General features: G+C 42.6%; 1 protein-coding gene across 1 annotated transcript in view; it reads right to left on the reverse strand.

The window, feature by feature from the left end:
- Window positions 1-435: 435 nt before the first annotated feature.
- Window positions 436-16,448, reverse strand: part of mmp15b (matrix metallopeptidase 15b) — a 39,597-nt gene continuing 23,584 nt past the window's right edge. The window contains exons 7-10 of the mRNA XM_049597154.1: window positions 12,502-12,640; window positions 8,622-8,772; window positions 7,636-7,754; window positions 436-7,187 (exon numbers count right to left, since the gene is read on the reverse strand). Of these exons, the coding sequence (XP_049453111.1) occupies window positions 6,670-7,187; window positions 7,636-7,754; window positions 8,622-8,772; window positions 12,502-12,640 (927 nt within the window). The 3' untranslated portion in view covers window positions 436-6,669. The remainder of the gene's footprint in view (window positions 7,188-7,635; window positions 7,755-8,621; window positions 8,773-12,501; window positions 12,641-16,448) is intronic.

Consider the following 16,448-nt stretch of genomic DNA (forward strand, 5'->3'; position numbering starts at 1 on the left):
GGTGTCGCTTTATTTTCGGTCTTGGCAGCAACTTACTTCAAGTCACAAAACATCTTATTAAAGGCAGCCGTCAGTCTCTGTTCTGTAATTTGGGTGTTTGGATAAAATCCATCACAAAAAAAGTCTTGCAGTGCTGCGAACAATGAATTTCCTCTCAGTGTGATGACACCATTGCCCTGTCGGTTTCTTACAGGCTCTACAAGCTGCTCGCTAACTTCCTCCCTGCTCATGTGGCTTCCTGGCAATCAGCCAGACCCCTCTCTCCCCACGCCTCAGCCGCTTTGCTGCCTGTCCCGTGTGAGACAGGAAGCAAGGCCCTATGGACAGTGACCTCACCAGGAAGAGTGTGTGTGTACTGTATGTGTGTGCACAACCGTAACCCTCTAGTCTCTTCAGATAGCCAGAAAGCATAAAAAAAACATTACTTTCAATATTTTCAGAGCATTTTTTTAATGTGTACATGTCCAGCATGGCTTGTTAACACACTCAACTAGAGGTGAACACACAACACAAATGTATAAAATCTTACATTTTCTACAGAAAAACAAAACACTAACAACCAATCAAAAAAACTAATTGGAATGTTATTAACAAAAATATTCTATCAAGTTTGGAGAGAAAAAAATGCACAAATAAAATCAAAATAATTTTTTTAGACGAACAGTAACCTCATCTTTTCTGATCGACGCTGCTTTCTTCTTTTTCTCGTCTCATCCCAGTCAGGGATGATGGTTTAGTTTTTTTCAGAAAGTCACTGAACCATTACTCAGGTAGTAATGAAGAGAGGCCTAGTGTGAGATGCCAAGTTCCACTATCGATGGTCAGCACAGGATTGACTGAATCCAACATCTACTCTCTACTTTAGCTGCAGTTAGAGGATGAAAACAGTTTTCTACAGTGGGCTGCTCAACAGTTTGTATGCCTGTGTGAAGCACCATGAGAGCTGCACTCGTCCGGGGCAAAGCCGTGACACAGATGCTGAAAGTCATTTGTCAGCCATCTTTCCTGTTCCATCCCCAGCGGTGAGGAGTGGAGTGGTGATTTAAAATGAGTGGTTTCAGAGTGGATAGGGGTCGATGAGCGAGGTGAGATGCACTCTGGGAAAAGAGAGAAGCATCTGGACAACCCACGATCCTTTGGGTTCGAGCCATCATTAAGCCACAAAGTTGAGCCAAGTGAAACGGTAACAGAACACAGTCATACTGTTGCAGTTTTTTTTTTCTTTTTTCTTTGATCTGTTCAGTCCGTTATTTATTGATCTGGTTTTTCCCAGTAGAGTTCAGACTTTGCACAGGGGCTGATGCAATGACTTTGAAGCTCGTGGTTATTAGAAAGTGCAGGGATATACAGTGACCGCAGGAAGCTGAAACTGGAGAGCACAGACACAGCTAGAAGAATACCTGCCGTTTGAGTGATTGTGGAGATTTTAACAGTTCATTAAAATAAAAGACAAAAAAAAAAGATGTTCAGAGTCAAAACAGTGGGGCTGAATGAGAAGCGCTTAACTTGCAGTGTTTACAGAAACACATCCTGAGAGAGATGAAAGCTTAGACAAGCTCAGCGATGTCCTAACCCTACCTAAACTTTGCATCAAGGCCCTGTTCATCAAAACGACCGCGGCATTAACATAAAAGAAATTCAGCCTTTGCAACTTTATATGTGAATGTGACATCCTGTTGCTGCGTTCAACAAACCTGACAGGTACACTGTTTGTAAGTGAGTCATTCCACAGTATTAAATGTTGCTGAACAAGGAGGTTGATCTAAAAACAGGCTCCGCTGTGTGAAACTGGACCTTGGCCTGGACTAGTTTCTTAAAGGGTGAGGGAGGAAAGAGGGGGAAGGAGGGGAGGAAGGTGATGCCGGGGAAGACAATAATGTGTTTGTGTGTGTATGATGGAGAGAGAGAGAGAGAGAGAGAGAGAGAGAGAGAGAGAAGGCCATTGTTGTTGTTATGATCCCCTCGGGTTTAGAGGGCTGGGCTGAGTATGTGGAGGGGTGGGGAGAGAGGGAGAGCGTGGCAGATTTACAGTCAGAAAACAGGCCTCGCTTATGGAGAGCAGAGCTGATTAACTGAACACCTCCACACACACACAAACACGCATCAATCAGCCTCTCTCCATACCTTTCAATGTTTCTCTCCCGCTTGCTGTCCGGAGACAATGAATCTCCGTCAGCCTCAAACCACAGAGAATCTCTCAAACTGCTGAATCGCAGAAACTAACATTTCAGGTAAAGAGAACTCAGGTGACTTTTTTTCAACACTGAAGTGGTTACTTTAGCTTTGAAGTGGTTACCTCCCTGTGGGCTCGCTGTGCGGAGGTTACAGAGGAGAAAAGGAGGTCTGATAAACAAGAACTGCACACACAATGCTGTGTCTAGTGCAATGAGTCGACATTTTCTGAGCCTGTCCAGACACTCGGCTGTCTGAGCGCTCATTGATGTGCCTGTAGGACCAATGGAAGGACAGGACAGCTGAGGAGAGAGCAGAGGAGGTGGGGGTGGGGGCTTTTAACGCTGATTAGCTACGTCCGCCAACCCCCCCCCCTCCACCCCCAAAACCCTGATGGCGAGGAGGTGAGCGATGGACACAGGACACCGTTTCCTGGCAACTACTATTGACTGGCCACAGATCAATCTCCAGACTTTTGGTGACGGCTGATTATGCTCTTCCCTTTCTTCCTTTCAGTAAGTGTCCTGTAAGCTTTACCTCTGTTTGTGTAGGTGTCTCACCTCAGCCTGTCTGCACCTTGCTGGAGGCCTGACAGAACAGCAGAGTCATGTATCTATGCCGTCTTTCAACATGTGGGGCAAAAGAAAGATGGATGAAGCAAAACTACTGCTGCTCGTGAGGCACAACTGGAATCGATATGCAGGTTGTTACATGGGGGACATCCGCAAGCAAAGCGCTTACTTAAAATATCTGTCGCCTACTGTAAGCTAAAGATTCCTCTTTGGCCAGCGCTGCTGTTGAGCTAACAGAAGATTTGGGTCACATGAACTTTTGCCAGTGGGATAGAGCCATCAAACTCCTGTCTCACTCTCTCTCCCTTCCACCCCTCCTTATTCCTGAGATTCAAGCTCTGCAAGCTCAGGGAGACGAGGTCTGCCTCCCTCCCCCTCCACCCGCTTTTCCTTGTCTCCAGTCTCTCCTCACCCTCCCAATCCACATCTGTAACCTGAGCCGGGTGAGCTGAGCCCCCACTGGTCAATTTGGCAGCTTACCTCTTAGATAAGCCTTCCTCCCATTCATATTTGAAGTGGCACTCTAAAGTCGTCCACTCCTACACTCTCTTATTTCAGGCTGGTTTCAAGACTCAAAATTGATTTTTTTTTAGTGAAAGACTAGCAATGATGGGATAATTTCCCATTTTCCATTCCTGCTACAATTTTCGAACATCTTAAGATAAGGCTGCTCATTCCACAAGAAATGAGTTATGTCACCAGACCAAAGAAGTTCCTGAAAATGTATTCACAAATGGGTCAAAGGAAATGTTTTTGTCTTTGATGAATATTGCTTCGCTTCTTTCAAGGAAAAATAAGAGATTATTTTACAGGAGAACACATTGCACCTCCTGAACTACTACTAAACAATGTAAAAACCATTTACAACAGTCCTGTATACTGTGCTGATTTTTTCACGCATATTTCCATGGCAACCACTGGCTTCCATTAATTTCTGTGCAGTATAAAAATCAGTAAGCAAACTCAAAAAACTTGTTTGAGATGCTTAAATCATCAAAGTAAACTATTTTTCATTAGTTTATTAATGTGATTTCCATACTCTACTACAGAAATAAATGGAAATCAATGGCTGCCAGGAAAAAAGGATAACACAGCCTTTTTTTTTTTTTTTAAACTGATATAACAGAGTAGTTAAGAAGGACAATTTTCTTTGTCCCATCTTTGTTCTTGCAAGATGAAAAGGGGGCAGTGAGTGTTTTGGTTCCGGGAGTTCAAGGTTTAGTTTAGGGGTCGCAGGGGTTAACAACATTCGCACACACCTGCTGTTTTTTAATGAAGAGGATTAGTCTGTGTTCACATGATCCTGCAGGGCCTGAGCCCGCCCCGGTGCTTACAGCTACGGTATATTTACAACAGATAAACCGCAGGTCATCTGTGAAGTTTCTTAAATCGTCCTTTCAGAAAACACCAGCAGTAAAAAGTCTATTACAAACTGCATGGTACATTAGCTGCACCCTGCCACTGCTGTGTTGCACTTGTGGTGTTACATCCTGTCCCGAAGTTAAAGGCCGCGGCTTTGCTTTGTTTCTCCCTTGTTTTATGTTACACACACACGCACACGGATGCGATGAATGCTCCCTCTCTTGTGTTATTTCACAGTGAGCTGACTTTTTAAATTAACCATTAGTCTGTCTCCTCTCCCGTACAAAGAAAAGGTCTTATTGTTGACAGAAAGGAAGCTCTCTGAGAATTAGCCACATAAATGAAAGTTAAGGGAAGAAATCCCCTTTAAAGTCTGAACCCTTTCAGCCAAAAGGTCTTTAAAGGCTTTCCAAATAAGGAAAAGAAAGAAGGTAGACTTATTGTTCAACTACGTGAGCACAAGATTAGAAGGAAAACAAGGCAGCAGTGGTCTGAATTCAAAGGACATTTACTATTTATTACAACTTGGGTCTTATTTTTATAGCTACAATTTCTATGTGTTATAACGTTTTACTTAGCTTAAAGACTGGAAGCAGCGGGAAGCAGCTATACTGATTAAAGCTTCCTCCATTTGTTGGAGTTTATCATTATCTGAATCGTGGGTCTATGGATAGAGGGTGTTGAATACTGTACAGATCATAAAGCCCCTTGAAGCAAGTTTTGATATTGGGCTACATGTCCACCAACAGAGCCCCATGTTAGACATTGCCTGAACCAATTTATTTGGAGTTAGGCCAACAGTGAGCACACATAAAATGTGAGCATCATCGCACCCTAATGCTGTCTGTGCACAACTACGTTAAGTATGGCAGGTCAAAATCGAACCAGGAAGCTGGTCTGTAAACTGATTTATGTTTACACCAGACAGTTTGAGTGTGAATTTTACCATCTGTCTTCATTTTTTCCTCCAAATAAGTTTGGCTGACATGGGGGTTTGTTTTTAAGGAATACTTCACCCCCCAAATGACCATTTGTATCAATTAATCTTAGGCAAGGACGAGAAGGGTGCCTGCGCTGTTAATGTGCAAGTGTTTTAAATAGTACCATTTTAGAGAAAATGCATGTGTCTGGGGAGTACTGAGCAATATGTCCGAATAAATGAGAATGAGAATTACAGTTTGTAAATGGGTGTTTTGCTGTTATTAAATGCAGCCCCCTATAACTTCAATTCATTAAGAATTCTCTGTTTTCGGATTCTTTGCTCAATGTGAAGGCGTGAGAAAACGTTTTATCAAACGCAACAAAAATAATCTACAATTTATCATTTGGTGGGTGAAGTGCTTCCCTAAAGCTCTAGTGCGTCTTACTGTGAAGTTGCAGATTGCAAACAACTGAAATTTCTCCTGTGTGTGTTGACAAACTATGTTGGCTGACGCAAAAACGCAATTAGCCCTATCTGGAGCCAATGTTTGGTTTGTCTCTTCTGGGCTACTGTAGAATAAACACAGTGGTAAGGTGGTGACGAAAACACAACAATTTTCAGGTCATTGTGTGAATACTATATTCTATTTCTGCCAATAGATGCCCCTTAATCCTACACACTGAACGTCTGAGCCTGTAAAATCTTTTCAGTGATATTGCTACATTCCCAGTTATCAGCTATTATCTTGATGAGTACAGTGTTATTATAATTATTATTATTATTAAAACCACTATAAAAAATAAAATCTAAGTTGTCATAAATTGGAATTATCCTTTAAAACCAAGGTGATGCCTGTATGACAACAAACTGAACTGGTCCAATCTTCAGACTAACAGCCGTAGCCTCATCTGTTAGTGGGAGTCAAAGGGAGGATAATATCTGGGCTCAAGGCAGGAGTCAAAATACCTCTTAATGTAAACTACAGTGAAATGTCTGTGACCAAACCCTGTTTCACTCTCGCTCACCTCCCAGCCCATGACATACTGTACTGCAGAGCATAGGGAAGAGATGGAAGAGGATGATGAGAGAAGGGAGAGCACTACTGAAGCACTGTGGTCCGTCTACAATTCTCGCTCTTTCTTTTCTAACCCTTTGCATTAGTTCCTTTTGTGGCAGCTGCGATAGCATAAGCAGATGTCAAGTTATCAGGGAGGACAAAGCCCCTACTGAGATTAGAGGGAGGAGGGAGGCGGTGCAGAAAGAATAGAACGGTCTTCCTGGTTTAGAAATAATAATAATAACAACAAATAGTCACACAAAATGAACCAAAACAAAAACATGAAAAAAAAACCAATGTGCAAACTTCTCTCATATAAATAGACTACAGTCAACGCATTGTAGAGCACCATGGGAGACGGAAGGAGGTTAGGGTGGTGTGTGTTTGTGTGTGTGTGTGTGTGTAGATGTGTGTGTGTATCAGTACAGTATTGGATCTTCTACCACATGTACTAAGAGTTGCAGGAGCCACTGAGCACAGAGACATGAGACAGATGGATCACTGGGAGAAGGGATGGATTAGAGGAGGGTGGTGTCTAAGGTTTCCATTTAAGTTCAAAGTTCACTGTCCCCTAATGTCAAGGGTCAGACCCAGTCCTGCAGCGAGCGCTTGCAGTGCACCAGCAGCCGCGGTGCCCCTTTGCTCTGCAACGTGTTGATGATGGCGTAGATCAGTCCCAGGATGCACAGCACCAGGACCAGTGGGATGGTTACCATCAGGATGTTCATGGTCCGCTCCTCGCTGTCGTCCACCTTCAGCACCACGTCCACCTCGTTGGTGTCTTCCTCGCGACCCTCTCGGTAGTCTTCGTCTTTGTCGCTGTCCGACCCTTTGCCCGTGTCTTTGTCCGTTCCACCACGATCCGTTCCCTCTGGGTCTTTGCCTTTGTCACCGTCACGTCCGTTCACATCCGGGTTGAACGGTGGGCGGTTCACGTCAGGGAATTTGCGTCCTGAGTCTGTGTCTGTGTCTCTGTCTGGGTCCAGATCCACGGTGCAGCCCATGAAGTCTCTTAGGATGGACTTGGGGTAGCCTGGTTCGCTCTTCATACGGTGGTTGTCAAACTTCCAGTACTTGGAACCCTTGTAGAAGTAGGTGTACGCTGGAGAGGGCAAAGAGCGCAGAAGATGTCAGCCAACATAACAATTGGAAGTCATGAAATTTATAGCAATAGTTCCAAATTTGCCAAGAGTTAAATGAGAAGCATGATACCACTCTTATTATTGAGTGGCATCAATCTTCTCATCATAAAATTCTCTTTTTATCAAAACTAATTTGTTGTATAAATGGAAAAATGTCTTTAACAGAGACTCTGCTTTGAGATTGGATCAGCCCTCTCTGTTTTCACTCTCACTAAGCACAGCAGAGCAAAAAGCACTTCACATGTAGGCTCAAATTCTCACACACATGCTATCCCCTGTCCCTCCTGACGATTGCATGACCACACCCTAATTCTTTGTTTCAGGCGTGTCTCTCTCTCCCCAGCCCCTCCTTGCTCCATTACGCACATATACACACACACAGAAGCCACTTGTCTCGTCTCAGCTCACCTCCATCATCGCTGAGGAAGGCCCCCTTGGGAGAAGAGGGCACTGACGTTCCCCAGACACTGATTGGTTTTGGGTAGCCTCTGTCAGCCAAGCGCGACTGCTCGTTGAAGCGCCAGTACCTGCAAAGGACAGCAACGGAGATGGTTGTTACTGTTTATGAACTGTCCAAATGAAAAAAGAGCAAACTTCTTACACAGTACAGAACATGGTGTGTACATATCTGTTCTATTTCCACACAACATCCATATCTGTTGTGTGTGTAAATGCACCAGTAAACCTTAAGCACGTCAGTCATAATGTGCTTAGCGAGGGCTTATTGGATTCACAGACCTAAAGTGAAATTATTTTTCTATCAGTACTGTATATATTACCCTTGCATATTTACAGAACTTGCTCATATTGTTAACACAGAACTGTACAAATACAGCTGCTGCTATTCGTCATGTGTAGCTTATACTCACAGGGCAATGGGGGAGGGGCACTCTGCCATATTCTCTGCTGTGATTGGTTGTTACATCACCAATTATCCATTCTTACACAAGCCAATGCAAGAGTGCTGATTCTGACCACACCCCCGAAGCTTATCAAAAACAATAATTCCAAAATCACATTTTATAAACTCTTTAGAAATGGGCTGGAGAGGCAGTTATGGTGGGTGAGAGATGAGCCAGGGCCCACAGAGCATGCTGGAGGCTCCACATCCAGGGGTGCGTGGACACTGGAGGACATTTGACAGTGGACACAGGGCCGTGGGCACTGTCTCTGCAGAGTTACTGTCGCTTGCTCTGGTTCTCAGACATGTTCTGCAGGCCCTGGCTCTCCATTCACCCACCATGACTGCCTCTTCAGCCCCAGTAAAGCATCCAGCATGCTATGGGGGCCCTGGATTGACTCTCAGCTGCCTGGCTCTATCCCACAGCCCCTAAGAAGCTCAACAGGTGAATGAGAGGTTTCATGTGATGTTGACAGTTTGCAGGCTACATTACCAGTCTCCTTGGAAGAAGTAAGTGTAGCCGGATGGCTCCCACCAGATGGCTGTGTCTATTCGGTCGTAGGGAATATCTTGACCGTAATCAACCAGCTCCATTGGATAGCCCTGTTCCAGGTTAGCCTCCCTGAAGAGCCAGAATCTGTTTGCTGAGGAGAGGAGAGGAGAGGAGAGGAGAGGAGAGGAGAGGAGAGGAGCGGAGCGGAGAGGAGAGAGAAAAAGTGCTCAATGATCCTTTATGGTGCACACATCTGTACATTGCATATCCACCCCCACTCATAACCCTTAAAGACTCTGGAAAATGTTAACGCACACAATCATACAGCATATGTCATGTACACTTGGTTACACACGCGTCCACTCACACACAATAACAGATGTACCAATACACACTCGGGCACGCACATTTTAATTTGCTGGCACAGAATATGTTAAATAATTGAAACTGAATGAGAAATAAAAGAGAACAATACAGACAATCAGAGAAAGCAGACCAGCATTTACACACTTGTAAATTATATGAACACAATAATGATTTGCTGGCAGGCAATCAGAAACACAGCAGAAATGAGCACATCATTGACTAAGGAGTTTTGGTTTAGCTTGTAATTATCCATTAGGAGCGGCTTGTCTCGTGTCAGGCTGAAGCAGATTTCTCGCTGAAGGGAAGGTTTTATTGTGTTTTATTGTGTCAGACAGGGGGACTCCATTCCTCCTGGCACCATTACATCTCTCTTCTTGGCTTCAATCCGCCTTTCCCTCCTTCTCCCCCCCTTCACACCCACCCATCCATCCACCCACCTCCAGCCCCTTGCTACTTGTTTAAAATGAAAGCTCTACGCTCAGCATCTGGAGAGAACAAGAGGTTGACGCAATGCTTCCTAGGGTTCCTGCAGTGCACAGCCCTCATGTAAAATCCCATGACTTATTCCATGACTTTCCATAACCACACTGGAGCACTTCAGTGACCTAAAGATTTGATTCCTTCCTGCTGTGTATCTTGTTTTTCTGAAAGGATAAACAGTTTGGTTTCTATTACAGTTGGGCTTATTTGGGATAAAAACAGCTGTGAAACCCCTGGGTAATAACACAACAGCTGTGTAAGAGACGTGGATAAATATTTTTTACACCTTTTAAAATAGACATTCCAGATATTTGATGCCCAATATGTCCTAAATCAATTAATCCCTCTATGCATCCACCCATTTATCCTCATTAACCCTTTGAACTCTGCAACAGAAAGTCCAAAGGCGTTGTGATGGAATCATCATTCATTCCTCTGGCACCGCCACATGTAATGTAATGTGATGACACAGATGATAGAAGCCTTAGCTTTTTTCTGCAAAAAGACTGAATGTTCTAGCTGTTATAGTTTCCATTTTAGATCTATATATATCCAGGATTATGCAAACAATGAATCCCGCAGCCATTACAGGAAATTGCCAGCATAATTATGGTGAAATACCGTGTTCCTAAGGTCATTACGTGACGACATAGAAGATAGAAGCCTTAGCTTCCTGCTGCAAAAAGAAGGAATGCTGTAGCTAACACGGTTGCTATTTTAGAGTGATTTCAACAAGATCATGCAAACAACAGTCTGCTGCAGCCATCCCCAGGAGCTCTATTTTTAAAGGGTAAAGTATAATTTAAAGCAAACAAAAAAAAAAATCAAAAGGTTTAGCCAGCCAACACATGCAGAATGCATCGTATTGTCAAAGCAGAATATGTATACTGTTGATACTGGGCGTCTTGTCACTCCCCAAAGGGACACACCAAGCTCAGGACAGCAGGAGGTGGGGAGTGACAATAATAATTTCCCCCACAGGGAAATGTAGACTGTGAAAGCTGTGGGTTTTGTTGACCACTGTTTCCGCTGATTGGATGCAAACTGTATACTGTGATTCTTGTCTATCTCAAAATCACACGTCAGCTCACAAAGCAAGTATAAGAACAAGAACACATCCCTACATTTGGACCATTCTGGACTAAGTTGAGGCCATTAGTCCACAAAAAAAGTACAGGAAAAAAAAATCAGGTCTGCTGTCTTCATGCTGAAAGCATCAAGATGATGTTCTATTTTGATGTGCCCATTTAAAGGTCTGTGTTTGTCTCTCCCTCTCACAGGTCTGCCAATCCTTCCTTCCTTCCTTTTATCTTCCCTTCCCCTTCATTCCTCTTGTTCCTTCTTTGCTAATGGCTTGCAGCCAAGTGTCACACTGAGAGGCTTGCCGATGACATCATCCTCCTCATCAACAGCTGCCCCAAAGCCTGTAGCTCTCAGAGTGAAGCGGCATGAAAGACTGAATTCTTTTTTCGTTCAACAACTTTATCCACCGTTGTAAAAGACAAGCCTCTCTCAGCGACTTGCAGCACAAATAATGAGCTGTGCTAAAAGAGATTTATACTCTGCATGTAGAATACATTATGCACCCTCTCTAGGAGGTGGGGGGTGTATATCTTTAACATAATCTAAAGAAGATGAAAAAAGTTCCAGAATCTGTTTTATTGTTAATATATGAAAGCAGTGAGATATGGTGGTTTCAAATGACCATGGAGCATTATAAATGTATTTAGGTTGTTAAGAAGAAACCAGATGGTGGATGGTTTTCTATGCAGGAGGGTTACGTTGAAGGGTATGATTATGTTCCATATAATAGTGATATGAACCCTGCACCACTTGTACATTGCATTATCTATAATGATAAAAAGAAAAGAATATATAAACCTCAAAGAGCTGACATGCTGCTATATATGGTATAAGACAAACTGACATAATGATAAACCTAGATCTCGTGAATCCAGCTATGATTGTGTATTGGCACGACAGCGTAAACGGCGCTGCTTCACTGGAAACTGAATCCAAACACTGGTGTTGTTTGTCATTGTTGCTACTTGAGCATAGCAGTGCTGAGAAACAAAGTTTGTATGTTACTTTCCTGCAGGCTGTAAGGCAGCTACAACCCTAATTAAAAAATTGGGCATATTTTCAGAGATTGTTTTTGATACTGGAAGTCTGTCGTGCTCTAGAAGTGACAGCTAATAATACCAGAAGACGATTATTTAAAACAGACCCAGGCCTGTTTTTACAGCAACAATAACCAGATACATAAATGATATGTGTATTTCCTGCAGGAGGGTGGAGAGGCTGCTTTTCACTAGCAAGATAAGAGGAGTATGGATGAAGAGGTGAATGTGAGTCAGCTGGTGAGATGATCTTTCAAAACGAGTGGACCACTTTCATGAGGTGTTGTCTCTTTCTTATTCACATCACATTGCAAATCAAGGAGTTTTTTTTAATTTACACAACTGCATAAAAAATGTAGTTTTGATGTCAAACTGTGAGTCATTATCTATTTTATATCATTCAAAAATATATGAATGATAATTGTAGGTTTCTGCTGTATTAAACATGATTCAGCACTTCTTTTATGACCTAGAGATAAAAGATAACAACTACCGGTCCTGACCAGTTATTCTGCGCTCTTGTTCTTTACAGTAATAAGTGAGTTTGTTGCCATTTATATCCCACCCCCCACCCCCCCCACCCCCCCATTGGGCAGCAAGGTAAAAGGTAGCAGATTCAGAAGATGGATTTCTTACTCTGTTACCAGGAATTGCTTCATTTTGGTGTCAACATTGCTCCATCTGGATATTGTGGAAACAACAAGTATACCAGAGAACTGCTAACTTTGGGCAATGCAGAGCTTGTCTTGGAAACAAACCAGCAATTAATAACTTGATGACTGTACACACAGTGAGGTGCAGACCAGTGTGAGCTTAAATGCAAGTAAATCAAAATGAAAACACACAACACCACTCTTCTCCAGTACAGCATTCCTCATATACCAAAACTCTATATGCATGTGTTTGCTGCTTACCTTTAAAGAAGACGAACCTGCCGTCGTGTCTCTCATAGGCAGCGTCTATGTCTCCAGGTAGACCCCTCCAGAAGTGACTGATGGGCATGGGGTAGTTATCCAGAACCCTGTTCCTACGCACTCTCCAGAACCAACGGCCCTGAGGAGACAAAATTAAGAAGTGTGTTTGACACATGCCTCCATGGTGGACAAAGAATCCAAAAACCAAGAACATTATTGATTAATTGAAATCCTGAGCAACCACATTTAACAACAGCAAAACTATATCAAAACATCTGCTAACAAACTCACACAACTCCTGTACACCTCCTGAATGAGCTGAAATGAGGTGGTATTTCAGCTGAAAGCACAAGCAGAGTTCAAATTTACGTGCTTGCCAAGGCATGCTACTTCTCCCTGCATGAGACTGTTGATGCAGAAGTGTTTTAAATAGTAAGGTTTTAGCAAAAATGCAGGTGTTTGGGCAGTTCTGAGCATACAACAAGGTAATGAGACTTGGATTATACTGGACAAGTTGTATGAGAGTTTGTAAACAGGTGTTTTAATATAGTTTTGCTGTTGTTAAAGACGGCCCCCATTTACTTCAATTAATCAAAAAACTTTTTGGATTCTTTGTTCATCTTGAAGATGTGACAAAAACACAGTTTTCTTCAAGAATTCACTGTAACAGGAAGTGAGCCATGAATTTTCCAATAAAAATTTGGGGGTGAAGTATTCCTTTAATTCCTGGCTGAGACTCAACTCCTCCGAATAAATCAAAATTAAACCAATGCTATGGTTTCTTATCTAAGTATAAATATAAATCTCTGTTCAGTGGATGCACAGAAAGCTACTGTAAGCAAGGTGTTCTCTTTTCATTAGTCAACTGATTATAACAATTTTACCTACTGACATGAGCACTGAAGTAAGGCTTTATGGTCACCATGCCAAGCAAACTGAGGTCTGCAGGATAACTAGACCAGAACGTACAATAAACTAACAATAGCAGAACACTGGCAGGCTAATAATAGTCCGTCTCTGCTCTGGTGGCTTTATCATGTCCCTTATTGCACTCTCTCTGTCGATCACAGCCTGATACAAGATCACTTTTATCAAGAGCTGTTAGGGTGATTTCCTCATCAAGTCAGCAGCACAAAACATGGGAAATCACTGGTAGTACTTTTTAACCTAAGAACTGCTGAACATTCATATCTTCTCTTTGTGCTGCGCACACAAAGCAGCAGACAGATTTACACCAGAAGCCCTCAGACTCATTCATAAGTGGTGAGTCAGTGGCCCTGCTTGTCCTGGATAATGTAACGGTAAAATGCTCAGTGCTGCTTCTTTCTGGCAAGCACACCTAGTTTTGTCCTTCACGCAGGACACACTGGCAGACAAGATGGCGCGGCAAGGTATGGAATGGAACAGAACGGAGATGGGTTGGAGAGAGCTGAGAGAAATAGAACAGGGCCAAACAGACCGCACACCCTTCGATCTGTGTGGTCTGACAGCTCCTTGCGTTGACCAGATTAAGAGTGAATTGACCATATTAGTCCTTAGCAGACGAGAGCTGATCTCAGTGTGGGAGTCTTAATACTGAAAGCAACTCCATGTGCTCTGCTGGTTGTCTTTATGTCCAGCCCTCTGCTGTGAAGATATTCGAAAAGTGAATAAAAGAAATGACAGCTCCTTTCTTCTTTTAATGGACAGGACTCTGTGGAGAAGAGAGAGTGGTGCTGATGTGCTACAGATTACTCCCACTCATGCAGTACATTAAGTTGTTTGCCAATGCAGAGTAATAGAAGGGAAGAACAATGTCTGCCATTAATAACTAGAATTTCTTAACAGTGGAGGCATCACTTCCAAATTTACATTGGAGAATATCTGAATATAGACAGCAGTCTGAAATGAATCCCAAGTCAAGTACTGAATAACAATAAAACATATAAATCAATAACAGTCAATACTAGCTGAACATTTCTGACAAGTGTCAGTGTCTCAAGTGTGTACATCACATGACTCTCTTTGCCCTTTCTGACACACTCTCGGAGCCACGACTGATGTATTTTACTATTTGGCACTTGGCAGGTGGCTGTTCCAAAAATACCTTTTTCATAATGTTTTAAATTCACAAAATTCAACTTCTCACTCAAAGTATATGAATTGCTTTTGGTCTGCATTCACTCTGATCAGGTCTGCAGGGCCGCCCATACAGAACATGATTGTTCCCCATGGGGGACAACAATTATCATGTTCAGCCTAAATATGAGCAACGATATCCACATTTCATTTTGAACCAAAATATTCACCATTACTTACTAAATTAATACATTTAATTAAAGTAAATGTATTATTGTTGCTTGTAAGCAAACTGTTGCAGGAAAAAAAAGAAAAAATGCTGGTGGCCAGCCACATGATCCGAGAAATTTAGTGATCTTAAACAAACCAAAGCCAATTTGACAGTGGCCAAACTGTAAAATGACACCTTTACACGCGTCACGTGATACCATGGGGCCAAAATGACATCTGTAAATAAGTGGACATATAGATATTTTTTGAGATACAACAAAGTACAAACACTTAAATAGCTCTTATTTAAATCACTATTTCCTAAATGTTGCAAAACCCAGAGATATCTTCCTGCTGTTATTCATGTGAACAAGCCTGAGACAGAGTGGTTGGGAGGAGGGGTTAAAGGAAACGCTGGTGCGCTTGGTCTATGGGCCCATGGATGCAGAAGATCTGGGTATTTTTATACCTGGAAGTAAAAGTTTTTTGGCTTCATGCACCACTGAGCAACTTTCAAAGGAATGAAAATGGCTAAGCCTCCAATGCTGTATCCAGTTCTCTTCATAAATCTATGCTCTAAACTAGGAGAGAGAGCACGCGCATGCTTAATATGAGAAAAGCAGATCTGGGGAGGTCCTATTCACTTGACCTTTTCAGGGGCTCAGCCATTTCTGTGGGTGGGCCTAGTCATTTGTATTAGGCTAAGAACCGCTGGTTGGCAAGGAAAAAGTTAATTTTGGACACTGATTAATGTTATCTGGTCTAGCTTCATGACTGTGGATGAAACCTAAGAACACAGACATTACTGGCTGAGATGAAACCCGAGAGCACAGATATAACTGTCTGACCATGTGCAGCACTTGTCCAGGCAGCTGTAGGCCAAGTGTTATAACTACCGGTCAGTGTCAGACACACTTACAGTCTGAGATAAGAGATATTCATAGCCTGATCTCTGGGTGTTTGTGGGGACAGGGCTATTCTATACTTCACTCGTCAGCAATAATAATGCAAAACAGAAACACCTTCCTAAGTTTTTTTTATCTTTCTTTCGCTCAAAGTATTTTACATTTTCCCCTCGACAAAGGCATATCAAACAGTTTACTTCAAGATATGGCTGATAGTTTGATACTATTAGATATCTTCAGCTGCTTGAATCCGTGCTGCTGCCGTTCCCTGTGAAATGTCAAAAATTGCAGATATCATGACAACATTTGTGGAAGAGAGGCTGATGCTATTTTACAGTAAAGCCTGGGTGTTCTCTCTCCAGCTCTGTCTAATAGCTGCCAAACTCTTCAGAGTTCATCGCTGCCAACACTGGACGCCTCCTCTGACCTCTCTCACTGAAACACATCATTGCTTATCTTTGTAGAGCTGCACTATGTATAGAGCATCACTGAATAATCCCTGAAGAAGAAATGGAGTCCCTTTTCTTCAGAAATTTCTGTTACTTCAACTTTGAGAATGACCATGTAAATTTCTTGCATGATCGCCACTGAGCAGGAACCCTTACCTGGTGGTAACACTTAGCAGATGTTTAATAACACGACCACAGGGCTGAGTTACATAATATCAAAAGACCTCCAATATTAAATAACGAAAACAACCCAGTTGACAGCAACTGCAGCCAACAGTGAAATGACCTGTAGGTAAAAACCCAGCTAATAGCTCAATGCTGCTTC

This window comes from Epinephelus fuscoguttatus, linkage group LG2 (assembly GCF_011397635.1).
Source record: "Epinephelus fuscoguttatus linkage group LG2, E.fuscoguttatus.final_Chr_v1".
NCBI classification, from domain to species: domain Eukaryota; kingdom Metazoa; phylum Chordata; class Actinopteri; order Perciformes; family Serranidae; genus Epinephelus; species Epinephelus fuscoguttatus.